The sequence below is a fragment of the Sinohyriopsis cumingii genome, chromosome 3, assembly GCF_028554795.1.
Source record: "Sinohyriopsis cumingii isolate HCF-2022 chromosome 3, ASM2855479v2, whole genome shotgun sequence".
Taxonomy (NCBI): Eukaryota; Metazoa; Mollusca; class Bivalvia; order Unionida; family Unionidae; genus Sinohyriopsis; species Sinohyriopsis cumingii.
The window spans coordinates 147,807,907-147,834,717 of NC_142963.1; the positions used below are offsets into that span (position 1 = coordinate 147,807,907).

At 34.4% G+C, this 26,811-nt stretch overlaps 1 protein-coding gene across 1 annotated transcript; it reads left to right on the forward strand.

Annotated features, from left to right (window-relative positions):
• The first annotated feature begins 1,898 nt into the window (after positions 1–1,898).
• On the forward strand, positions 1,899–9,250 carry LOC149804108 (uncharacterized). The gene is made up of 5 exons (XM_089954040.1): positions 1,899–1,964; positions 4,280–4,467; positions 5,314–5,393; positions 7,554–7,743; positions 8,042–9,250. Exons 1-5 carry the CDS (start codon positions 1,899–1,901, stop codon positions 8,205–8,207), a joined length of 690 nt encoding a protein of 229 aa, XP_089810166.1. The 3' UTR covers positions 8,208–9,250.
• The last annotated feature ends 17,561 nt before the right edge of the window (positions 9,251–26,811 follow it).

Genomic DNA, 26,811 nt, shown 5'->3' on the forward strand with positions numbered 1-26,811 from the left:
ACTAGCATTTGAAATTCAAAACAAGAAGATCAATCTCTGAATCTTTGGTTGAAATATATTTCTCTTTTAATAACTGCAATAGTCTACGAACAATATGTCCAATATCTAGTTCAAAAGGATTAAAACCTAGATTTGTCACACTTGTCAAATGGTAGGAAACCCATTCTGAAGATACCTAAGGATCATTGCAACCTATTCCTGCATTTGACGAGCCATTTAGCAGAATAATGGTATACTGCTTGTGTTACATCGTTAGGAGATTGTGTTTTGTTGTATTCCTATTTACTTATAACTCACCTTGGCTATGCAAATAATTTTCTACTTGTCTAATTAAAAGAAAGGAAAAAAGAGACAGCTGGGTAATATGAAACTCAACACTGTTTAGTATACCATTATTTATATTCATTGTACACGTAATTTCAAAAAGTAACAACACACAAATTATATTTGTTTAAAAAGTGATTCTGAAGCAGAAAAAAATCCTAAGTTTAAATTCACAAGGATACAACAAACAGTAACACCATTTAACCATTAAATCAACTTATAAAGGTACTGCAAAATGTTTTTAGAAAGTGTTGATGCAATTAAAAAAGAATTTCATTAGAATCAGACTAGTTTTATTAAAGGCAGGTATAATGAAAGGCCTTTTCACTCCCCCAGATCATTGGGTTGATCGCATCACAGAGTGGGCGTATGAGCCGAAACTCTGGCCTGAATTGCAGGATCTCATATATTTTGTTAAAGATATTTTGAGTAAAACATAAGTCAATTATACAAATTCTAGAGCCCAAATAAATAGATGTTACATCACAGAGGCGATAAGTGGGAAATAAGGCAGCAGTTATACCGATTTTGTGGGACGGATAGTTTTGATATTTCGTCACGATTCTGTAGAAAAAAGTATCCAGAGGTATTTGAGCTCTTTCCAGATATCGCCGTGACCAACTTACATGTTTTCTAAAACTGAATGGTGCTTCTTTACTATAATTTATATTTCACTACATCTAATTTTTCTTGTTACTGAAGGTACTTTCTTCCGCGTCGGGCTTTTATTCATTTGTTTTCATTGAAAGATTCTGGTCTGGTACAAAACAGTTCAATTCATATCTTTCACTTTTTTCGTTGTTGTCTCCAAGATAAATAATGCTGATACCTTATTTGCTCGACTTCTTTTATTTTTTAATTGTTGTTATGGGCCACATATTGATACCGTGAATGTCTGTTTTGTTAAATACAGACAAATAACTTAAGTTACTAAAATATTCTATTAAGGCTGATACTTCGGAACACTCGAATCAGAAGTATTTGTTGTAAGGTTTATACTAGAAACACTCCTGATAGGAGTATATATACAGCATAAACAATATTTGCGAAAAAAGCAACGAAAACAACTTATGTTTTTTAATAGAAATTTAACTGTTTTTCGTTTTCTTCAAAAATATTTGTTTAAACAGTTTAGCTTGGGTTTTTTTACTGGTTACTCTGGCAGTTAATTATCCAAGATATTAATATTACATTTACAATGTAGACATCCTTTTTGTTCAATGAAAACGGCGTATTTTAGATTCCATACGAAAGTTTTATAACGACATCGCAATCAAATTTTCTTTGAGGGTGTACATTGATGAATATTAACCACATATGGACTTTCTTATATGGAAGATGCAATATTGTTACGAAAAGGGATGTAAAAACAGAATGTCTCCGTCCTGGATAGAATTCGGTTCATCTATATCCCGGTCGTGTTCATACACCACAAGACTAAAAGAGATGGACCAGAGAAGCTGGTCAGTAAGTTGCCTCATGTACTTCTATCATTACGCTCCTTCGCCCACCTCTTTCTTTGACATTTTTCGTCAAATGTAATGTAAGATAAACTCTCAGAATGGTAGTTTCCTATGTTATACCTGCTCACTAGCTACTCAGACCCCTTTAAGGCCTTCAAGTACCCAGACCACTACAATGTAAGTTATAAATTGTGCTTCTACTGATCATCACAAAATCTATAAATTCAAGGAACTTTTTTCAGCCTAAACTAAAACGCACAAATATTTCAATTATACGTTTTAGGTATGTTTCATTAATGTCCCTAAACCAGTGAGGAAAATAGATCAGTTTCAAAAATGTGAATTCATACATGTTCTATAGAAAATCACCCAGGTAACAAAGTACTTTAATAGAGTTCGAATAATAAGTTCTAAAGCATGGAAACGTGTTAATGGATGGACAATTTATTTTTGTGAGTAAAACTATGCTCTTTTATGGAGTAGGTATTCGTCTAGTCTCAAAGACCTAAAGCTTCGCTTGTTATATAAAATAAACTTTAAGTGATAGGCATTCCGTTTGTTATTAAGGGTATATACAATAAGTAAGTAGATTATGTTAGTACAAAATGATTAAATATAACACAGTAAGCAGATATTTCACATTTTAGTTTTGCTTTTTCATAGATAAAAATTAAACACATAAAAAAGTTACGTGAATCGTTTTATGAAATTTTTATGACTTTTTAAATAATTGAATTATATGCGTGCTATTCTATTATTTTGTGTTGGACTAAGCTGCTTTGTTGGCAGTCTTAGATTCTTTTAGGTGTTTTTATGCGAAAATTTGAATGTTATCTTCGTTGCTTTTGTGAGGAAAACTTATTAAACGAGTGATCAAAAAGAGACCTCACACAAGTTATTAGAATGATTACAGTTATAAAATGTACAGCATTGTCTAACACGAGCCATCAACTTCTGTCCTTATGAAACATTCAAAAGGATTTCTAATCGAAATTAATAATATATTTTTTAAATTCATCTTGAATAATTCATTTAATAAAATTGAAAGAAAAGTTGTTGGAAATGATTATGATTTGGGAAGTTTGAGAAAAATGGATGTATTTAGATTCATAGAAGCATCAAATATAGCTTGGATAAGACGAAGTACAACTACATATAAAAGATGAAAACACAGCTTAGTGGCATCTTGTCAAAATGTCAATAACTTTGATCTGTTTTGGGGTAGACTATCTAATGACTAAAATTAAAATAGCTAATGTTTTTTGCACGGATGCTTTTGCTTGAAAATACTTTTTCAGTTGATGCACCAATTTAACCAAGCTTTATGTCAGCAGTTGCTGCTTAAGTCAAAATGACAAGTCAAATATGAAGACATCTGACAGATGAACATTTTATAAGGATCAATTTTGTATTGAAAAACTGACAAATTTCAACACTGTACCATAAGAAGAGACATTTTTATATGGAATGGAGTGAGGTGGGATGGAATGACAACAATGTGTTGCTTGAGTACTCAACATAACGACATCAACAATGAAAGAAAAACATCTGCATCATCAAACTAATTGTGACATTAACTAAAAGAGGAAAAGATAACCAAGGATCATCCAGTGTTTAATTGACTTCTGCATGTGTGAAAATCATTCCAAACAAGCCTTTAGTTCACATTATATACAAACATCTTGTTGACAAGATATATATATATATATATATATATATATATATGAAATGTTTGAAATTCCTTGTCACATAAAATTATGTTAACTAATTTGAATTGTTTTCAAAAGATTTTCACACAAGAAAATAATGATTTATTTTACTTGTGTAAAAACAATTAAATGAAAAATGTTTTTTAAAAATATTTATAAAGGCTATTTGGAAATGTGAAATTCTTACTTTAAATATGTGAAAATCTTTGTAACATTTGTGAAAAAGAATCATATAGGCATGAAATAAAATATTTTATATTACATGTGTAAAATAAGCCTTTGTTTCATATATTTAAATTCTTTTTCGCATATGTTAAATGGTTTTTCCATATATGATAGGAAAATAAGAATATATTTAGTCCCAGAAAATAATATTGTCTTCTTTTAGTTTCTGTAACAGTTAATACATTGCCCACATGGTGATATTTTTCTGATGCAATTTTATAAAGCAACATGTTCTTTTAATTTTTAACCAGACTATTTGTTCAAATCAAATGAATGAATCTTTTAAAGCACACTTTGACACTTGGACAATAAGTTTAATGAAATTATTCAGTGTGGTTCATAAATTTCAACTCTGATAATTCATCTACTTTATAAATTAGTAATTCTGATTCTGTTCCATGAACTGAAAAGTCTTGTCATGATTCTTAAAGTTTATCCTATTTTTGTATTGTGCCAAATATGTGAGATTTGTGAAAGTTCTCGTCAAGGGCATCATGTTTGATATGTTATTATTGCACCCAAATTTGAGCCAAAGTTCATTGTATTGAAACATTCCAGGTTCACAAGAAACTCGGTTACTGTCCCGAGTTTGATGGTCTGATAGATCAGATGACTGGCCGCGAGACTCTTACGATTTTTGGCCGCCTGAGAGGAATCTCCGAAGGTCAAATCAGTGATGTTGTAAAGGAACTGATCGATGTCTTGATGCTTAGAGAACATGCAGACAAGCAGACTGCCTTTTATAGGTATTAACATGTAACAGTGCCAGTAATATAAAAGTTTTATAAATTAAATGATTAAATTAAATGATTATGCTTCATCTTGAGCTGTTTCACTTGCTACTCAGAGATGACAGTTTTAAAAACATATCTCAGAATATTTTATTTACTTGAAGAAATCATCTGAAAATTATACAAAATTTTAAATTAAATCTGTTTGTGACTACTTCATATTGAAAATACGTTCTCTGAGTCTCAAATAAGTTACTGGAATGCCCTTGAAACAAGTTTTTTTAGCTGTATATAGGTCATTTCTTATCTGTTTGTTCCAATTTTATTTGCTGAAAATAGTTGTTTCCTATCTTTGTTTCGATTTAACTGGATGGTACTGTTGTTTAAAGATCATGTTGAATATTTCAGAGCATTCAAAATGCTATTTCTCCTGAATGACAGATATCAATATGGTGTTTGCATTGTGTAAGACGTATAAAATTTTTCCCATTGCAGCTAAGCTTCACAAAGTTAACTTCCATCAACCAGAAGTTCTGAAATTTAGTTTTGCTGGTCATTGTTCACTTTACAGATGGCATATCCTTCCCTGAATCAAAGCTGTGTTTCGACATTTTTGCCTTAAAAAATGAATCACACTTATGCTCAGTACCCAGCTTGAACATTCCAACCATCGAAATAATCATATTTTTGTGAATGGAGTAAAATCCAGCTGCTGACCACAAACTAACCAATAAACTATTTACAAAGATGATCAAACATCTTCATTCAAGGCAATGAAGTGCAGTAACTTGTTTCTTCATCATGCATTTCCCATTAACTGAACTTCCTTTGAATTAAATTTTGTGTACTTTTGCAAATTAGCCTCATGTGGTTCCAGATTGCTTTCTTCAAAAGGACTGTCAAGCAAAAACTCACTTTGGCTATTGACAGTCAATTTTCAAGTCTGTGGAATGTTGGTTGTTTTAACTGACAGCCAACCACTCTGGTGTCCAAGTGGTTAGAACGTTAGCCTCAGATGCGGGAGGCTGTGTGTTCGATCTCTGGCTGAATCCTATCAAAGACTTATAAAAATGGTACCAACAGCTTCCTCGCTTGGCCCTCAGCATTAAGAGGTTAGTGTTAGGACTGGTCAGCCTGGTGTCAGGATAATGTGACTGGGTGGGACATCATGCTACATGTCTGCGACATGATGGTCCAGTGCCAGGCATCACTACAAACTGCCACACTGCAGACATCGTAGCAATATGACTGAAAAATTGTTAAAGCTACGTTAAAAATCTAAATAACACACACACATTAACTGACAGCCTATATCTTTTAATCTCCACAATATAAATTAATTGTATAAACTGCCAATTAGCATTAGGCATCAAGCCATGCAGATCATAGCTGTTTGCTGTCTCTTTTTATCACAAAATTTACTTTCACGTTGTTATGAACAGAACCGTTTAAGGTAGTTTGTGAGTACAAAAAGTCATTTTAGTATGTGAAATTTCATGTTCTGTCAAGTTTGGTTAATATTCTTTGTGATTATAATTTTATGTTTTTGTTATTGTCCTTTGGAGAACTGTATTGTTGTATGATATGTATGGTACCAACTTTGTTACCTGTTATTGTATGATAGGTATGGTACCAACTGTGTTACCAGTTGTTGTAAGATAGGTATGGTACCAACTATGTCACCAGTTGTTGTATGATATGGATGGTAACAGCTGTGTTACCAGTTGTTGTATCATAGGTATGGTACCAACTATGTCAGCAGTTGTTGTATGATAGGTATGGTACCAACTGTTACAAGTTGTTGTATGATAGGTATGGTACCAACTATGTTACCAGTTGTTGTATGTTAGGTATGGTACTATGTTACCAGTTGTTGCATGTTAGGTATGGTACCAACTGTGTTACCAGTTGTTGTATGATAGGTATGGTACCAACTATGTTACCAGTTGTTGTATGTTAGGTATGGTACCAATTGGGTTACCAGTTGTTGTATGTTAGGTACGGTACTAGTTGTGTTATCAGTTGTTGTATGATAGGTATGGTACCAACTGTGTTACTAGTTGTTGTATAATACGTATGGTACCAACTGTGTTACCAGTTGTTGTATGACAGGTATGGTACCAACTGTGTTACCAGTTGTTGTAAGATAGGTATGGTACCAACTGTGTTACCAGTTGTTGTAAGATAGGTATGGTACCAACTATGTTACCAGTTGTTGTATGATAGGTATGGTACCAACTGTGTTACCAGTTGTTGTAAGATAGGTATGGTACCAACTGTGTTACCAGTTGTTGTAAGATAGGTATGGTACCAACTATGTTACCAGTTGTTTTATGATAGGTATGGTACCAACTGTGTTACCAGTTGTTGTAAGATAGGTATGGTACCAACTGTGTTACCAGTTGTTGTAAGATAGGTATGGTACCAACTGTGTTACCAGTTGTTGTATGATAGGTATGGTACCAACTGTGTTACCAGTTGTTGTAAGATAGGTATGGTACCAACTGTGTTACCAGTTGTTGTAAGATAGGTATGGTACCAACTGTGTTACCAGTTGTTGTAAGATAGGTATGGTACCAACTGTGTTACCAGTTGTTGTAAGATAGGTATGGTACCAACTGTGTTACCAGTTGTTGTAAGATAGGTATGGTACCAACTGTGTTACCAGTTGTTGTAAGATAGGTATGGTACCAACTGTGTTACCAGTTGTTGTAAGATAGGTATGGTACCAACTGTGTTACCAGTTGTTGTAAGATAGGTATGGTACCAACTGTGTTACCAGTTGTTGTAAGATAGGTATGGTACCAACTGTTACCAGACTATGCTACTGGTGAAAGCATTACAAGGATAAATGTACAATTGTGCGCACGCCACTATAATTAAACTCAACAACAACAAAGGATAAAGGCAATAGTAGATTTGTTTTGTATTTCATATGATGTAATGTGACATATGATGTCGACGCATAGCATTGGTACTCACTGAAACGGGAGTGATAGCTTATGTCAGATATAGTATCTTGTAGTCAATGGGTAAAGCGTGCAGATTCATTGGGGTACAGGATTATTTGGGTAATCATTAAGTTCTATATACAACACAAGGAAAAATTTCCCTTTTCAGCGGTGGAAACAAGAGGAAATTGAGTATTGCTATCGCTCTTAGTGGAGACCCACACTTTATATTCCTGGATGAACCCACTACCGGAGTAGATCCTAGTGCCAGGAGACAGATCTGGAATGTCCTGTCTCAAATCATGGCTAGAAGACGCACAATTGCTCTCACCTCTCAGAGGTATGATTTAACTGGAATATTTCTGCAGGGAATCTTCTAGAGTAATTGGAATTGTGAACAAACCATTCTTTATGGGGTAAATTTTAGTCAGATGGGCATAAAATATATTGGGATACACTGCTGAAATACAGGATTTTGCATGATTTTAAATATCAGATTTTAGTAATGGAGCCATTTAGCTGCAATTAAAACCAAATTGTTGCCCAAATGCCTCTTGAGACATTTATTTTAGGGCTAAGTGTTAGAGACTGTAAGTGCATATTCAATGGTTCTGTATATGTTGTTTCTCCATCATCAGTTATCCAGTCTCCATCATCAGTTATCCAGTCTCCATCATCAGTTATCCAGTCTCCTGCATCAGTTATCAAGTCACCATCATCAGATATCCAGTATCCTGCATCAGTCTGCAGTTGTTCATTATTGCTGCTCCGCCCAATGACTTTAAAGAATGTCTCAAATCTTAGTACACTGTCTCATCTTGAGATCTGGACGGTCATATATGAAAATGGTTCCCATCAGACATAGTACTGCCATGGCCAGTTTGAAAATCATGTCAATGTTATGTGGAATTTTCAATGTAGCTGGCTTTGAATAAGAAGGGTGCCAAATGATCTCCAACATTGCCATGAGAGGAACTATCAAGAAAATCATATTGCTTGATGATCGCTTTTGCCCAGACTTTGTATTTAGTTGCACAGACTCTATATTTAGTTGTCCAGATTCTGTATTTAGTTGCATTGTAGCAGACAAGTTAACAAACAACACTTAGATTTTCATGTCAAGGTTAAAGGTCATTGTATACAAATATATTGGGTTATGCACATCATAAAACAAGCAATAATGAATTATATTTTTTATTTCAAACCTGATTTGTACACTTTATCTGAATTATCTCAAGTGACTGCCTTTTCAGATGTTATAATTTGGGCTTTTGATGGATACTGGTTTGTGAATGCAACAGTTCAAATGAATACGGTAGTATTATCAGTTTTCGTGGGGAACCAATTGTTTTGGTTTTCGTTGTTGCCCCAAACCGCGAATTTAAATCCCCAATGAAAAATGAGCCACGCAGGATAATGACCCTCTCCCCGTTTTCTTAGTGTTTCATTTCTAGCGATTAACACAGCTACTGGCATTTGATAAATCAAGGTCAATCCTGTAATCTGCTAATTATATATCAGCGGTTTTATATTTTATTTTAACCTTTTGAAACAAGATATATAAATCATTTTATATTGTTTCAATGCACACGTTCGATAAAGAATAAGATAGCGGTAATTTAACACTTACTGCGTTAAATCAATATGTGAGGTAAGTAAGGATGGATAGAGAAAAGAGAAAAAGCATAAGGTATTCAAACAACAGTAATACTGAAAACGAAAGAAAAAATAATACAAAATAACAGCATACAAAAATTGAATTTAATACTTATTTGATCATTCATTTAAGTACAACTGTTGTTGAAACGTTTAAATCCTTCTCAAAGCACATTTCATTTTATCCTTGTTTTCTTTTTTTTTTTTTTGGGGGGGGGGCCACCAGACAGATGGCCCCCCCCCAATTTTTTAATAAATTATTTTATGTGTATTTGTTTTCCCCCAGATGCGTTGTATTGTATTATTTAATCGTTTTTTGTAACGAAAAATAGGATTTGGGTATTTGTATCATCCCTAGTGTATCTATAGAGGTGTATCTCCGAGAATGATTTCAATTTTCCTCTCGGGTTACTTCCCCTAGTATTTTGGTGACCTTGCTAGGGTCTCCTAAGTCCCGTGTTTGTTATATGTTTGTGGTATACGTTATGTTTGCTATAATTGTGTACTTGTTGGGACAGCATTTTCTATCAAATTCTTGTCGTGTATCAGTTTTCCTATCTAATTCCGTGTTTTAATTACAACGGAATTTATATCAATTTTGAATTTCGAAGATTGGTGATATTCCCTTTAATTTTTGGAACCTTAATGGTTCTTATGTTGTGTATTAAAAATCACCTCTCTATTTATAAGATGAGAATGAGCTTCAGGAGGGGTTCACACTTTTTTTTAATTTTTTTGTATGTCTCCCCCATGGAGCAGGTCTATCTTTTAATTATAAATGATTCAAAAAGTCATCACGTTAGTGATGGTTGAAAAAATGATTTGTTTTGGAAACAATTAAAAAATTAAAAATTAAAAAATTTCAAAAAATCTTTAAATTCAAAGATTTAAATTTTTTTAAAGTAAAAATTGTTAGTATAAGAGAATAGACATTCGATATATATTTTAAATTTTATACTGTCTCAAGAGGTTTCTTTTCCAGACTCTTCCATGGGCCTGTTCACTTCGCGTAGCGCCATGTGACATAGCCCCATGACGTCATTATCCGTACTTTTCCTCTTGAGGGATGTTATTTATCATAATTAATAGGTCCACATATTTTTATTGTATTCACTATATAGTTTGATATTTTGTACGTTTGTTTATTAAAGTTACCATCCAGGTATAAAAGACATTGAGGTTTAAAATTATCGCTTAGATTTATTTCATCTATTAAAATTTTCCTAATATCAGAAGTTTCCCTACAATTTAAAATAACGTTTTTTTGTGTATGGGGCTATTTTACACAGCGGACATTTTGGCGGTACTCTGACCATTTGCCGTCTCGCTGCTGCCTCTCCTGTCAACCACGCATCATGCATGTGTTTGAAGGCGAGGCTTTGTATTTTGAGAGAACCTAATTGGGACCAGTGCCCCCATGCTCTTTTCCAATTGACATATAAATTTTCCTTTTCTACTTTACATTGCATATTTTTGGTAATGTCATTCCGAATCCATTTATACGATAGTTTCTCGTCCATGTCCCAAAATTCTTTTTTTATCCCTATTTTTAAATAATAAGTCTTTAATACTTTTAAATTTCTTTGGCGTTTCTAATAATTTCACAAGTTTGTTATTTTTATAAATCCCCACCCTGTTTCGTAAAACGAAACCAAACCAATATATATATATCCCTTCCCACGGTAATTAAGGTCGTCATTTAGTCGTTTAAATCTATTTAAAATATTCGTTATTTTTTAAATTATGGGACTCGGTATCCCTATCCCCCCATTTGTTTTGATTTGTATAGTGTTTCCTTTATAACATAGTGTAATTTAAAGTCCCATATATATTTAATTATTAATTTGTCTATATTATTAAGTATTATATTACTTATGTTGCTAGATTTCATTATATAATTCAAGTTTACGTACATATATGTTTTAGCCACTTGGGCTCGTTCCATTCGACATAACGGCGTGAGAACCCAGATGTCGACATTCCTTTTTATTTCGCTTTCCATTTTTTTACAGTTATCTTTCTCTTCGTTTTTCCCAAAGCATACTCCTAGTGCTTTAACGGTATCTTTAAATACATGGACTGGTATGGTTGAGTGCCTACCACGCCAGTTGCCTATCTCTAATATCTCTGTTTTATCCTGATTTATTTTCGATCCCGATGCCTGTCCAAATTGTTCGTATTCCTTTATTAAGTACTCAAAAGATTTCGGATAATCTAAAAAGTTGGTGCAATCATCTGCTTGTTGTAGCATTTACACTTCGTCTTTAATATTTGGAACTTTTATACCTTTAATTTCTTTGTTTAGTTTTATGCTAATGCTTAGCATTTCGATTGCTATTACGTATAATAGCATAGATAGTGGATACCCTTGCTGCACTGATCTTTTTATATCAAATTTTTCTGTCATGCTCCGTTATTTTGTACTCTAGATGTTATATTAGTGTATAGTATTTTGGTCCATTTTCGGAAAGTTTCTCCGAATCCAAGTTTCTCTAGGACTTTCTGCATATAGTTGTGTTCAATTCTATCAAAGGCTTTTTCCTGATCAAAAAGTACCATAGCAGCTTTTTGTCCTTTGTTCTGTAGATAATCTATTATTGTACTTATGTTTAGTATATTGCTTTGTATATCCCTATTTTTTGGTCCACAAGTTTGATTTATGTTAATTATATCCCCTATTCCCTTTTTTAACCTATTACTTAAAATTCTACTCAATATTTTATAATCTATATTAAGGAGGGAGATGGGCCTCCAGTTTTTTAAATCCTCTCTATCCCCTTTTCCTTTATATATCAATATTATAATCCCTTCTTTCATTGTCTCTGACATTTCATTATTTTTTAAAAGAATATTATTGTACAACCATTCGAGAATGGGCAACAACCCTCCACAAAAATTCATAAAGAATTCTGCAGAGAGTCCATCTCCTCCCGGTGATTTTCCCTTATTCATATTCTGTATACTTTCTAAAATTTCTTCCTGTGTTATAAAATCATCGCAAAGTTTTTTAAAACCATTGTTAATTTTATCACAGGGAATTTTATCTAGGTACTCATCTATTTTATTCCCTGCTATATTTTGAGATTTATATAGTTGTGCATAGTAACCTTTAATGTGTTCCATAATTTCCCCTTTTTCTGTTAATATTGTATCCGCTATTTTTAGTTTGTCTAAAGTTTTATCTCCCCCCATCCTTCTCTCCTCTCTTTTATACAACCCCTCTGCTTTTCTATATATCCCCGTGAATGTTCCTGCCCTAATTTCCCTTCCCCTACTTTCTATTTTATGTATCTCCTCCAATCTGTTTTTTAATTTGGTTTCTAGATCATTAGTATTTGGTTTTTGAAGTTGGTGTCTAATTGCTTCCCTTTCCATTATTAGTGTCTTACTTTTTAAGTTACAGTGTTTTATGGCTATTTCTTTAAATTTAACTTTTAGTTTTTCCCATTCCATCATTACATCTATATTTTCACTACTTTTAAAATTTTCTATCTCCTGTTTAACATCTTGTATAAAATTTACATCATTTAAAATCGAATTATTCAGCATCCATCTTCCTTGCCCCCATTTAATCCTGCTTTTAATTTTTACAGTCATATTTATAAGCTTATGGTCAGATATTTTAAAATCAGTTATGTTTGTTTCCTTGTGCATATTTTCATTATAATTGTTACAATAAAATTTATCCAGGCGACTTCCTTTATTTATTTTATAGTCATAGGTATACTGTTTTCTTAGCAAATTTTGTACTCTATATATATCTGTTAGTTTGTACTTTTTAATAAAAAAATCCATTTCCGTTTTTATTCTAATATCATTTGGTGCCAAATTTCACTCCCTATCTATATTTTCTCCCACCCAATTAAAATCACCCCCTATAATTACATTCCCTGTAGCATATTTTGCCATGTATTTAGTTAAATGTTCTAAAAAAAACTTTCTTTTGTTCTCTATTTGCTGGCATATATATTTTGATTATATGTATTTCTTCGATTATGATGTGTAACATCCTACCTTTAAAAAAAAATGTCTTCTACTCTTTCCCACATTATTCCCCGTTTATTTCTAATTAGTGTTGCTACCCCCTCCCCTTTATATCTGTATGTTCATAATTACTTGTTAATAAAATTCCATCTAAGTAACTTTCAAAAGTGGCTTTCATACCATTTTTAAAACCGTTATGTGTTTCTTGTATAAAGATAACGTCATATATTAGGTCTTTTGGAAATTTAATTTTTTTTTTCCTATTTATACCATTTATATTTATAGACAGGAGCTGCAAGTTTTTTCCCTCCATTCCTGTCTCTTACCAGGGTGTTGCTTTTTTATATTTACTTTACAGATTGTTATTAGATAATTTTATACTTATATACTAAGTAATGAGTTGTCGGGGGGGGGGGGGCACTGGTTTCCCCACCCCCCTCAGATGAAATTATTGTTTTCACTTTCAACTGTACTTGTTACTGTTGTTTGTATTGTGCTAACATAAATAAGTCGGTTGCCAGACTTGATTGGGGCAAATCCCCATATGGTTGCCATTTTGTGTGTGATGATTTTTACCCCCATTTTTTTCTGTAGCTTTGCAATCAGTTCTTGGCTGCTGACTCCCAGTGGCAGGCCCATCACATGAACCTCCGTTGCTCGTGGTTCTATACTTCTGATGAATGGCGGGGTTCTGGATACTTTAGCCACCATCCCTTTTATGGTTATTTCCTCCCCTTCTAGCAACGCTTCATTTCCGTTAGGATATAATACATATTTGTTTAGGCCCCCGTTCTGCAATGCTTCGATCTTCCCAATGTCGACACCCGCGGTGTGCAGAGCCATCAGTACTTCACTTTGTCTTGGTGTATTCGTTGCCCCTTCAAAATCTATTGTCTGACACCCGGCCGGGTGGTTCACAATCATTCTGGATTCTTCTATGGTGGTCCGGAAGTACTGTTTGATCTTGGATACACGTGGGCCAGCTTGTCCCTCCTCCCGATCCATTTCCATTCTGTTTTGTATTTGTACAACCGAAAGTGGGTCGCACACTACTAATGCTACTATACCCAATCTTAAATTTGGTTTTTAAGGCTTTAGGGCCGGACAATGCTCTCAAAATATATAATGGTTTTATAGAATATCCTAATTTACTGTGATACAAAAGTATAAACAGGCAAAAACAACGTTCGCTACTGTCTATATATATGTTAAATACAGCTCACTCTGTTCTGTTGCACCTTAATCCCAGCCGGGATTAATCTTATGCAGCAGGACGGAATAAGTTAAAGTGTTACAATCACTAAATGAAAAATTACAAAGATATTAGTATCAAAAACTCTTTCTACCTCTCTCTGCTATATACAATCCATTTGCTTTGTCCTTTTTTTTGGGGGGGGGGCACCAGACAGATGCCCCCCCCCCCCCCATCCTAATTATATTAATTATTTATGTGTTTTTGTGTTCCCCCATATTTGTTGCAATGTATTATTTCATCGTTTTTATAACGTGAATTAGGAGTTCGGGTATTTTTCCAATCCCTAGTGTATCTATAGAGGAGTGTCTCCGAGAATGATTTCACTTATCCTCTCGGTTTAACTTCCCCTAGTTTGTTTTTCCTGTGACCTTGCTAGGGTCTCCTACATCCCATGTTTGTTATATGTTTGTTTGTGTTATGGGTTATGTGTGCTATATTGTGTTTCTGTTGGGATAGCTTGTTGGATCAAATTCTTGTTCTGTATAAGTTTTCCTATTTTATTCCGTGTTCATATACAACAGAAGTTCTTTTTTTTTTTTTTTTTACACTTTTATGAATTTGGAAGAACGGTGATGTCCTCTTAATTTTTGAATCTTATTGATTCTTATGAATGTGTTAAATCACCTTTCTTAGTAAGATTAGATTGAGCTCCAGGAGGGGTTCACATTTTTTTTAATTATTATGCTTCTCCCCCATGGAGCTGGTCTATCTTTTAATTATAAATATTTCTAAATTGGTCCAATAGTAAAAAAAAAAAACAAGATAAAAAATTTTTACTTTTTTTTTTTTTTAAAAACTTTAAATTTAATTTGATTTGAGTTGCAATCTGAAAATTCTGATTGCATACATTTTTTTTAAAGTTTAAAATTAATTTAAATTTAAGTTCCAATTTCAATTTCAATTCACAAGAATATTTGTTGAAGTTAGTGATAGAAAGGATAGATATTCAGTTTAAAATTATTTTCAAGAGGGGTTCCTTTCCAGATTCTGCCCTGGGCCTGTTCACTTCGCGTAGCGCCATGTGACATAGCCCCATGGCATCATTATCTGTACTTTCCCTCTTGAGGTATTTCCTAAGTTAAAATTTAATTGGGCCACACTTTTTAATATTATTGACAATAAAACTTGAAATTTTATATAAGGTTGTTTTGCTAAAATCACCATCAAGATATAGTATACACTGTGGTTTAAAATTACTGTTTATATTAATTTCATCAATTATAATTTTCCTATCGTTCTGTGTTTCTCTACAATTTAACGTGTTTTTTATTAAAAGTGCCTATTTTACACAGCGGACATTTTGGCGGTGCTCTGACCATCTGCCGTCTCGCTGCATCCTCTCCTGTCAACCACGCATCATGCATGCATTTGAAGGCGAGGCTTTGTATTTTTAAAGATCCTAATTGTGACCAGTGCCCCCATGCCTTTTTCCAGTTAACGTATAAATTTTCACGTTCGACTTTACATTGTATATTTTTGGTTATGTCATTCCGAATCCATTTATATGAGAGTTTTTCGTCTTGGTCCCAACATTCTTTTTTATCCCTATATTTCATTAATAATTCTTTTATACTTTTATACTTCCTAGGTGTTTCTAATAGTTTCATTAATTTATTATTTTTGTATATCCCCTCCCTGTTCCGCAAAACGAAACCTAACCAATATATATATATATCCCCTCCCATGGTAATTTAGGTTCGTCACTCAGTCGTTTAAATCTATTTAAAATATTGGTAATTTTTAAAATTATGGGACTTGGTATCCCTATTCCCCCCAATTCTTTTGCTTTGTACATAGTTTCTTTTATTACATAATGTAGTTTAAAATCCCATATATATTTAATTATAATTTTATCTATGTTATTCAATATTATGTTACTTATGTTGGTCGACTTCATAATATAATTAAGATTTACATACATATATGTTTTGGCCACTTGGGCCCGTTCCATTAAACATAACGGCGTAAGTGCCCAGATATCGACATTCCGTTTTATCTCATTTTCCATTTTTTTACAGTTATCCTTCTCTTCGTTTTTGCTAAAGCACACCCCGAGTGCTTTAACAGTATCCTTGAATACATGGGCTGGTATGCTTGAATGCCTACCACGCCAGTTACCTATCTCTAATATTTCCGTTTTATCATGATTTATTTTGGATCCCGATGCTCTTCCGAATTTTTCATATTCCTTTATAATGTTCTCAAAGGATTTCTGATCCTCTAAAATGTTTGTGCAATCGTCTGCATATTGTAGCATTTTCACTTCATCTGTAATATTTGGAACTTTTATACCTTTAATTTCTTTGTTTAGTTTTATGCTAATGCTCAGCATTTCGATGGCTATTACGTATAATAGCATTGATAGTGGGCACCTTTGCCGCACTGATCTTTTTATGTCAAAATGTTCTGTCATGGCTCCATTATTTTGTACTCTGGATGTTATATTATTATATAGTATTTTAATCCATTTTCGGAAAGGTTCTCCGAATCCAAATTTTTCCAAGACTTTTTGTATATAATTGTGCTCAATTCTATCAAAGGCTTTTTCCTGATCAAAAAGTACCATAGCAGCTTTTTGTCCCTTAATTTGTAAATAATCAATTATTGCAGTTATGTTTAAAATATTACTTTGGATATCCCTATTTTTTTGGCCCACAAGTTTGATTTACATTTATTATATCCCCTATCCCCTTTTTGAGTCTATTACTTAGGATCCTACTCAAAATCTTATAGTCTGTGTTAAGGAGGGAGATGGGCCTCCAGTTTTTCAAGTCTTCCCTGTCCCCTTTCCCTTTATATATTAAAATGATTATCCCCTCCTTCATCGTCCCTTCCATTTCCATATTTTTTAAAAATATATTATTATATAACCATTCGAGAATGGGCAACAATTCTCCGCAGAATGTCATATAGAATTCTGCAGAGAGTCCATCTCCTCCTGGCGATTTTCCCTTATTCATTAAATTTATGCTTTCTAACATTTCCTCTTGTGTGATAAAATCATCACAGAGTTGTTTTAAATCATGATTAATTTTTTTACAAGGTATTTTTTCTAAATAGTTATCAATTTCATTCCCTGCTATATTTTGCGATTCATACAGTGTGGCATAATAGTTTTTAATATATTTCATAATTCCCTCTTTCTCTGTTATTGTTGTTGTTGTTGTTGTGTTGATTTTAATTTTTTCCATAGTTTTATCTCCCCCCAATCTTTTCTCCTCCCTTTTATACAACCCCTCTGCTTTTTTATATATCCCCGTATATTTCCCTGCCCTGATTTCTCTACCCCTGCTTTCTGTTTTATTTATTTCTTCCAATCTGTTTTTTAAGTTGGTTTCTCTATCATTAGTGTTTAATTTTTGCAGTTGGTATCTAATCGCTTCTCTTTCCATTTTTAGTTTCTTACTTTTTAAGTTACAGTGTTCTATCGCTAATTTTTTAAATTTGACTTTTAATTTTTCCCATTCTAATATTATATCTATATTTTCCCTACTTTTAAGTTTATCTATCTCTTTTTTGGTATTTTGTATAAAATCTGTGTCTTTTAGAATTGAGTTATTTAGCATCCATCTTCCTTTCCCCACTTTAATTCTAGTTTTAATTGTTACAGTCATATTTATAAGTTTGTGATCAGATATTTTAAAATCAGTAATATTAGTTTCTTTGTGTATATTTTTATCATAATTATTGCAGTAAAATTTATCTAAGCGACTTCCTTTATTAGTTTTATATTCGTAAGTGAACTGTTTTCTTAATAAATTTTGTACTCTATATACATCTATTAGTTTGTACTTTTTAATAAAATATTCCATTTCTGGTTTGATCCTAATATCATTTGGTGCCAGATTTCCCTCCCTGTCTATATTATCTCCCACCCAATTAAAATCACCCCCTATGATAAGGTTCGATGTCGCATATTTTTCTATATATTTATTTAAATGTTCTAAAAATTCTTTCTTATGTTCCCTGTTGGCTGGCATATATATATTAATTATGTTTTTTTATTCAATTATTACATGCATCATTCTACCTTTAAAATACCTTTCTACTTCTACTCTATCCCATGATAATCCCTTTTTTATTTTTAATTAAAATTGCCACACACCCCCCCCTTAATGTCTGTACTTTCATAATCACTAGTTAATAAGATTCCGTCCAGGTGACTTTCAAATGCTAATTTAATGTTGTCTTTAAAACCATTGTGTGTTTCTTGTATACATAGTACATCATAATTTAAGTCTTTTTGAAATTTAAACACTTTTTCTTTATTTATACCATTTACATTAATAGACAGGAGCTGTAAGTTTTTTCCCTCCATTCCTGTCTCTTACCAGGGTGTTGCTTTTTGATTTTATTAAAAATTTATTAAAGAACTTTATTTTATATACTTAGTTGTGAATTTAGTTGTGAATTTTCGGTCGGGGGGGGGGGCACTGGTTTCCCCACCCCCCTGTGTTGAGTCTATAGTGCTTTCACTTTCGGCTGCACTGGTGATTGTGTGTTTTATTGTACTTTTTGTTTCCATGCTGCTTGTTTGTGTTGATTCAATTGTCCCTTTGGTCCCTGTATCCTCCCTTTCTGTCTCATACTCCGTGTCTGTTTCCGGTTCCGACATTTCGTTTTCATGACTTTCACTGTCCTTTTCTCCCTCTCTGTCCTCTCTGTCCCCTCCTTCTTTTTCTCTCTTTTCTTGTTCGTTTAGTTTCATCCTAGTTATCGATCTTTCTTCTGGCGAAATGACATCCGTCTTTCTCTTTGACCTCCTCCTCCTCCTAGGCATTGGAGTTGATGTTAAGGGCGTTGCAGATTGCAGATTTTCATCCTGCTGCTTTTCTTCTATCTCCAGGCCCTCATATCTGTTTCGCGTATGTATTGCATCAACTCTCTCCCCTTCTGCTCTTGACGTTTTGTTGGGGCTTAAATACCCCTCCCAATCTAGAGTCCTGTGTCCCTCTATTTTTGTCAAATCTAACTCTGGGAGTTCTCTTATTTGTTCTTCTCTTGCCTCCCTGACATTCTTTATTAGTTTCAGAATTTCTTCTGTCTGTTGTACTTGTTGTTGTTGTTGTTGTGTTGGTCCTTGGCCCGCTGTCTTGCTAGCATATGTCGGCCCTTGTTGTCTTTGCTGGTCATTCCCTCCTTTACAGTCTCTGGGTCCGTGGCCTGTCTGGTGGCACATGGGGCAGAGTCTGTCATGCTCACATCCCCTTTGTCCTCGCCATTTTCAGACGATAAAATTTTATTTTATCCATGCATTTCTAATCCAAAAGAACAACAATCCTGTAAAATACCATAACTATTTCTTGAAACACTGTTATTAACGAAACGATATATATATATATATATATATATATATATATATATATATATATATATATATATATATACACACACACACACACACACTAATTACAGCAGAGTATTAAAGCTCACACTTCACATGTTTTTGGACAAAGCCACTGTATCAACATCGTGTCATTCAAGTCTCATGGTACTCACAGATGCTACGCATATAAATAACTTGCCAGGTCTTTGATTTGTGCTCATACAGGTGGTAGTATTGTTTTAATCATTAAAGTGACCGCCGTTTGTGTTGGCATAGTTTTATTCTTTTGTATGCTTTATTTTGGGTATTTGTTGAGGTTAAACCATGAAAATAAATACCTACTAATATGAAAACTTTGACAGGCAAAAACCACAAATTTAAGTATCCACAAAAATGCCTTTTACTTTACAAAACCACAAAAATTGAGCCCAACAAAAATAAATGATACTACAGTAGTAGTTCTGGATTAACTGTAGCTTGAGGGGACACATCATGTTGTTGTTGTTGTAGGGTTTAACACCATGTTTCAGCACACGATTGGCTATACATGGTGGCCAGTATTAATATGGAGGAAGAACCCGGAAAAACCCCGGAAAGAACCACCGACCCACGAGAAGCTACTGGCAAGCTTTCTCGCATACCCACATTGGCTAAATCCGAGACTTGAACCCAGGCAGACAGAGGTGAGATGGTAGTGATCCGTAACGGAGAGCGCTTTAGACCACTCTGCCACTCGGGGCCCCTGGACACATCATGACAGTGTCAGTAATGAATTCAATCATCTGTGACATGAGGGTACAATGTTTAAGTTCACGATTAAGATTCTTGTACTGCACTTATCATAGATACGTTAACTCAAGCATATATGCAAGAAAATGTTCTTTGATACTAATTTCAAGAATTTTGCATGATTTCAGTTTTTGACATGTGCATATCTTCAGATCTGATTATCTGGCACATTCTTAACTTAAAAACAGGGTTTGTAAACCAATAGGCCTTGGTTGTAAAAGTGTGAGGCTAGGCTTCCTTATCGAAACCATCAAATACCTATTGAGATGTGCTCAGTGCCACAGCCATAAAACAAGAATGACACAGCGAGGCGAATACTCTACCCGATCCATGTTTAGACAGCATAATTTCAACAGGGTTAATTGGATTCTGTGGACATACTCTATGTATTTATGTACCGTCTGTACTCGCGTACAAGCCGAAAAATTTAGGAAAAAAAATAAGGCCTGGAAGAAGGGGGGTCAGCTTATCTGCGGACCAAGGTCCAAGTCCGAAATTTTTAACGCTTTTTCCCCTCGATTTCCAGTATTTATTGTTTCTGTCGATCGCCGAAGATGAGATCACATGCATAATGATGCCACATGACTCATAAGATTTGTGCTGTCGTGAAGTGAAACAATTTTTTTTTTCTAACTTAAGTGGTAGGATAATGAATGAAAAACATGTTTTAACGTACTTGACATCTATTTGACAGATGTCCATCCACCAGAAAATGCAGCCATTCGTGTTATTTGAGTCACGGTGGTACGTGTATTTTCCAAAAGAACCGCCATATTAGTAATCTCCAGTCAAGTATTTAACCCTCAGCTAATCAGTAATCATTAAACTCTACTGGATTGTACAACTGCACGCTAGCTTTTTCAGTGTAACTACGAAAAGAATCTACGTAAAAAAATAAAAGAATTACGATACTGAAGATATTTACGACAAACATTTTGATCGAGGGTAGAATAATCTTAAAGGTACAATAGCGAGAGGCTCCATAGGGGTTTGTTGCGCGCACGCTTAGGAAGGGTAAATAACAAGGCAATATACGAGTCAGCGTGAATAATTGGAATCCAATGGGAGAGAACAGAAGAGGGTAAAGATTTTAACGGGAGACTACTACATGTCAAAATTGGGAAAATACATTTTATTAACCTCTATATGCCTTCCAAAAAATATCTAAGACAGGAATTTGTTAGAAATCTATCAAAATATCTAGAAAGATATACAATGGAAGACGTAATATTAGGAGGGGACTATAACTGGGTAGGGGATAATATAGATAGGGAGGGGAAACTAACAACCAATGATATAAGATTTAAGATAGAAATGGAAAACTTCATAAATAGGCATACATTTAAAGATGTATACCGACAGTTAAATATACTTAGGAAACAATATACGTATGAATATAAAATAAAGGGAGTAGAATAGATAAATTCTTGTGTACAAACTTTAAGGAAGAAACACACAGAGGCAGGAATTATTGATTTTAAGATCTCTGATCACAAACTTATATAGATGACAGTAAATTTTAAAGCTAAAAATAATTGGGGAAAAGGGGGCTGGAAATTTAACAATAACTTATTGGAGGATCCCAATTTTATAAACGAAATTAAAAATAAATTAAAAAGGTTTATTGAAGCACGGCAGAAAAAGAAAATTTATACGTGAACTGGGACAGAGCATGGGGGCACTGGATGAAACTAGGCTCCCTTAAAATTCAAAGCCTCTGCTTCAAATGCATGCACAATGCATGGTTCACAGGAGAGGCTGCAGTGAGACGGCGCCTGGTCAGAGTACCGCCAAAATTTCCACTGTGTAAAAGAGGCCAATTTTCTAAATTCCATGTGATAATACAATGTGAAAAAACAAAAATTAATAGGGAAAAGGTAATAGCTGAAATAAACAAAACAGATAACTATAAACAACAAAGCATTTTATATCTTGATGGGAATTTTACTAAAAATACGCTATATAAAATTACTGACTATATCGTTACAACAATGATGGCCTGTGGCCAAATAATAGTCATAGGAAAATAAACTAGAGTGAGAGGCATATGTAATGATAACTACCAACGGTAGTTACCCCAATGGGACATTACTCCTGCCTACTCTTGATAAATAATAGTAGAACATATACCTCTCCATTTATGCTTAAGCAAATGTATATTGAGTACTAATACCTTTCTTTTAAATGTGAGAATTATAGGAACGAAACACGGACAGAGACCTACACTCACATGGAGCTAGGAAGGAAGGAACAGACATGCGACATGGTCCGGAAAAGTAGACATACAACATAATAGAAACCAATATATACTAACACCTATACTGTCACTCAACTGTATAGGAAATACAAAAATTTGGCGACCCTTTTCGGAAACATAATAAATAAATAAAGGTAGCCAAGTTCGAGAGAGTGAAGTAAAAAAAAAAAGTAAAGTAAATATGGAGCTCTCTCGAACACAGCTGACCTCAGCAGAATATAGATTTGCGAAGAAAGACACACATAGCACACACTAAAACAATAGGGTTTTTTTCCCTAAAAATATTAATACACCGTAACTTCGCCCAAAATTCAAAATTCTTATTCTAAAAACTTGGAAATATAAATATGTACAAAATCTAGAAGATTCATGTTATAAGGATCGCAGGACAACTGGGGAAGAATTCGATATAGACGGCTGTCCCAACACGAACACAATTATAGCACGAACAAACATATAGCACATTCACACATAGCAAACACGGGTCGTAGACGACCTTTAGCCAAGGTAACAAAGAATATTAGGAGAGGGACTCCAAGTCAGGTGATCGAAACCGACTCGGAAGAACAATCCTATAGAATACACTAGGAAATAAATACCCCGTCAAAAATTCGTTTAAATTTTTTTTTTATCGAAATTCTGTTTAAATTAAAAAACAAAGCAACATATCTGGTGGACTCAGTGAAACATAAAACACTTTTATTCTTTGCTAGGTGGGGGTGGGGGCATCTGTCTTGTGCCCCCCCCCCCCCGAAAAAAAGAATAATTGTAAAACAATATAATTTGTGGGATTTCTTTGACAGGTGTTTTAGAAGTAATCGGCATCCACAGTTTATATACAACTGTTGTTTAGTTGTTTGTAAAGCAAAGTGGTTTGTTAGCGGTAGAGTGTTGTACAATAGCTACCATATGCTTAATCTGTGGTAAATGCCTCGGGGATAACAGGTTTGTTTTGTTGCACAATGCCAATAATTTTACTAATACATGCCGACTCTCAGATGTTTTGTTTAATGAGATATGGTAGTGGACATGTTTTCTGCTCAAAGTTATAAACTGTCACAATACTTGAATAATGTCCACGCTGAAACCAATCATATTTTGATCATTTGAAGTAAGACCAATGAAGTAAAAAAGGCCGCAAAGAAAATGAAAACAACACTGTTTGTGATACCAGGAGGTTTAACGTCAGTGTTACAACCTGTTGATGTCTGCCTTAACAAACCTTTTCAGGACAAGTTACGAAAGATGTGGGCAGAATGGGTTTGTTCAGGGGCTGTGAAAATGACAAAAGGCGGGAATTTAATGAGGCCGGACATCGATTTGGTCGCCAAGAGGGTAAAAGAAGCGTGGGACTCAATTCCATCGGAAACGATTGCAAAATCATTCAGGAAGTGCTGTATCAGCAATGCCATGGATGGAACAGAGGATGATGCTATATTTCAATCCGACAATGACGAGGAGAGCGAGAAGGAGAACGACACACTATCGGATGACCATGATGACAATGACGACGTATATGATGAAAGCACGCCCGTAACAGAAGCAGAGTTTCGTGAACTGTTTGGCGAGTCTGATACAGAGCCAGATTTTGAAGGATTCTAAAAGTGATAGAACTTTTATAATTCATGATTTTAGAATGAGGATTAATTAAATTTCCATTAAGACTTAACGCTTTAGAATTGTTTTTATTTCAGCATATAAATTAGCTTTCTTACTTTCATTTTTTTTAATCATGTGATTTGCCTAAATAAACGTATTAAGAACTCACTTTGTGCATCTTGTGATGTACCGGTAGTCTAGAAATTATGGGTCGGCTTATACGCGGGTCATGCAATTTATAACAGTTTTACCAATTCAGTTGGGGGTGGGGGTGGGGGTGGCGTCGGCTTATACGCGAACGGGCTTATACGCAACAAAATACTCTATATGTTTATATTTTATACAAAATTTTGTTTTTTCATATTATACTGAAGAAAGAACTATTTTATTTACATAAATCATTTGGGGGGCCCCGAGTGGCCGAGTGGTCTAAAGCGCTCTTCGTTACGGATCACTGCCATCTCACCTCTGTCTGCGGCGGTTCGAGTCTAAGATTCAGCCAATGTGGGCATGTGAGAAAGCCTGCCAGTAGCTTCTCGTGGGTCGGTGGTTCTTTCCGGGGTTTTCCGGGTTCTTCCTCCACCATTAATACTGGCCGCCATGTATAGCCTATCGTGCTGAAAAATGGCGTTAAACCCCACAACAACAACAACAACAACATAAATCATTTGACAAATACATGCACATTTTTCAGTATTATTGAACAGGCACTGTTACTAGAGTTTACTGACACTTTTTTCCCTCTGGTATGCATCTAGTGACACTGTTCTGGTGGTATGAGTCTAGGGACACTTTCCTCGTGGTATGAGTCATGTAAGACTTTCCCAATGGTATGAGTCTAGTAATATTGTCTCAGTGGTATGAGTCTAGTAAGACTTTCCTGGTGGTATGAGTCTAGTGATATTGTCCCAGTGGTATGAGTCTAGTAAGACTTTCCCGGTGGTGTGAGTCTAGTGATATTGTCCCAGTTGTATGAGTCTAGTGATATTGTCCCACTGGTATGAGTCTAGTTATACTGTCCCAGTGGTATGAGTCTAGCAAGACTTTCCTGGTGGTATGAGTCTAGTGATATTGTCCCAGTGGTATGAGTCTAGTGATATTGTCCCAGTTGTATGAGTCTAGTGATATTGCCCCAGTTGTATGAGTCTAGTGATATTGCCCCAGTGGTATGAGTCTAGTAAGACTTTCCCGGTGGTATGAGTCTAGTGATATTGTCCCAGTTGTATGAGTCTAGTGATATTGCCCCAGTGGTATGAGTCTAGTAAGACTTTCCCGGTGGTATGAGTCGAGTGATATTGTTCCAGTTGTATGAGTCTAGTGATATTGTCCCAGTGGTATGAGTCTAGTAAGACTTTCCCGGTGGTATGAGTCTAGTGATATTGTCCCAGTTGTATGAGTCTTGCGACACTGTCTCAGTGGTATGAGTATGCTGACGCAGGGAAGAATGGTTTTCATAGCCATGTCACCATAGTGTTGCTGTCCGATTTAAGCGATTTTCACTTGGATCACTGTACCAGTTGAGCACGGTGAACCTGATCCAAAACCTAAAGCAAAAACAAAAAGACTGTGCATTGATATAATGAACACACAATAAATCACTAATTACTTGCATTATTTCTGACCAGACCGCATTGCACTAATGCGGCAGTGTGACTTAAAAGTTATATTAAGCAGTAATGATTTTCTTTCTTCTTCCACATTTTTGGTCTTGAATTCATACATTTGACGTTTCTAAAGGGGAGGGACCTTCAGAATTTAAGCAGTGCTTCCCATCTTTATTTCCCAATAGTTAACAAAAATGTTTTCCTACAACAACAAAAAATTATTCATTATTAACAGGTCTGAAATTTTTTTCTTCTCTCTCTCTCTCTCTCTCTCTCTCTCTCTCTCTCTCTCTCTATATATATATATATATATATATCCTTTTTGTCTGTGTTAATAATCTACCATCTAGTTTGGTGATAAAAACAATAAACAATTTAATCAACCTAATTGCTATATATAAACATAGTGAAGAAGACAGTGACAGGATGTAATTAAAAGATATTGACAGTTCCTACAAATTCAAAATAATCCATGTATGTCACACCATAAACAATAATTTTTGTTGAAGCCTCCAATTCCAAAATTGTAAATGTCAGAAAAATTAAGGAACAAGTAATAAATATATATTGGGTGAGGTTTGCAGCAGTTCAATGAAAGGCTTTTTGGTAGATGTTTGTAAATCGACTCTCTTTGAAGTGTTTGAGCCTGTATATGCCCAAAATAAACACCAAGTCCTACACAAAGTTATAATGTGCCAAAATTGGCATTAGCTAAATAAACAAGACATGCTTTTTTTTAACCTTTTTATCTTGTATAAATGCACAAACAAATCAATACATGTCCAAATCGCTCAGTGATTGTTTATATATAAATGAACAAAATCCATCAGTCAGTCTTTCTGATTTTGCACCAGTTGCTATGCATGACCTATTTCGCCTCTTTTTCTTCCAGACCCATATATGGTGACCACGTGATCATCTGGAAATAATCCTGCACT

Excerpts from the sequence above, each read along its gene's own strand:
- LOC149804108 (XM_089954040.1), top strand. The coding sequence starts at position 1,899 with ATGTTATACCTGCTCACTAGCTACTCAGACCCCTTTAAGGCCTTCAAG. Across the intron at positions 1,965-4,279 it reads AGTACCCAGACCACTACAAT|GTTCACAAGAAACTCGGTTA; the intron begins GTAAGTTATAAA and ends GAAACATTCCAG. Across the intron at positions 7,744-8,041 it reads ATTGCTCTCACCTCTCAGAG|TTATCCAGTCTCCATCATCA; the intron begins GTATGATTTAAC and ends CTCCATCATCAG.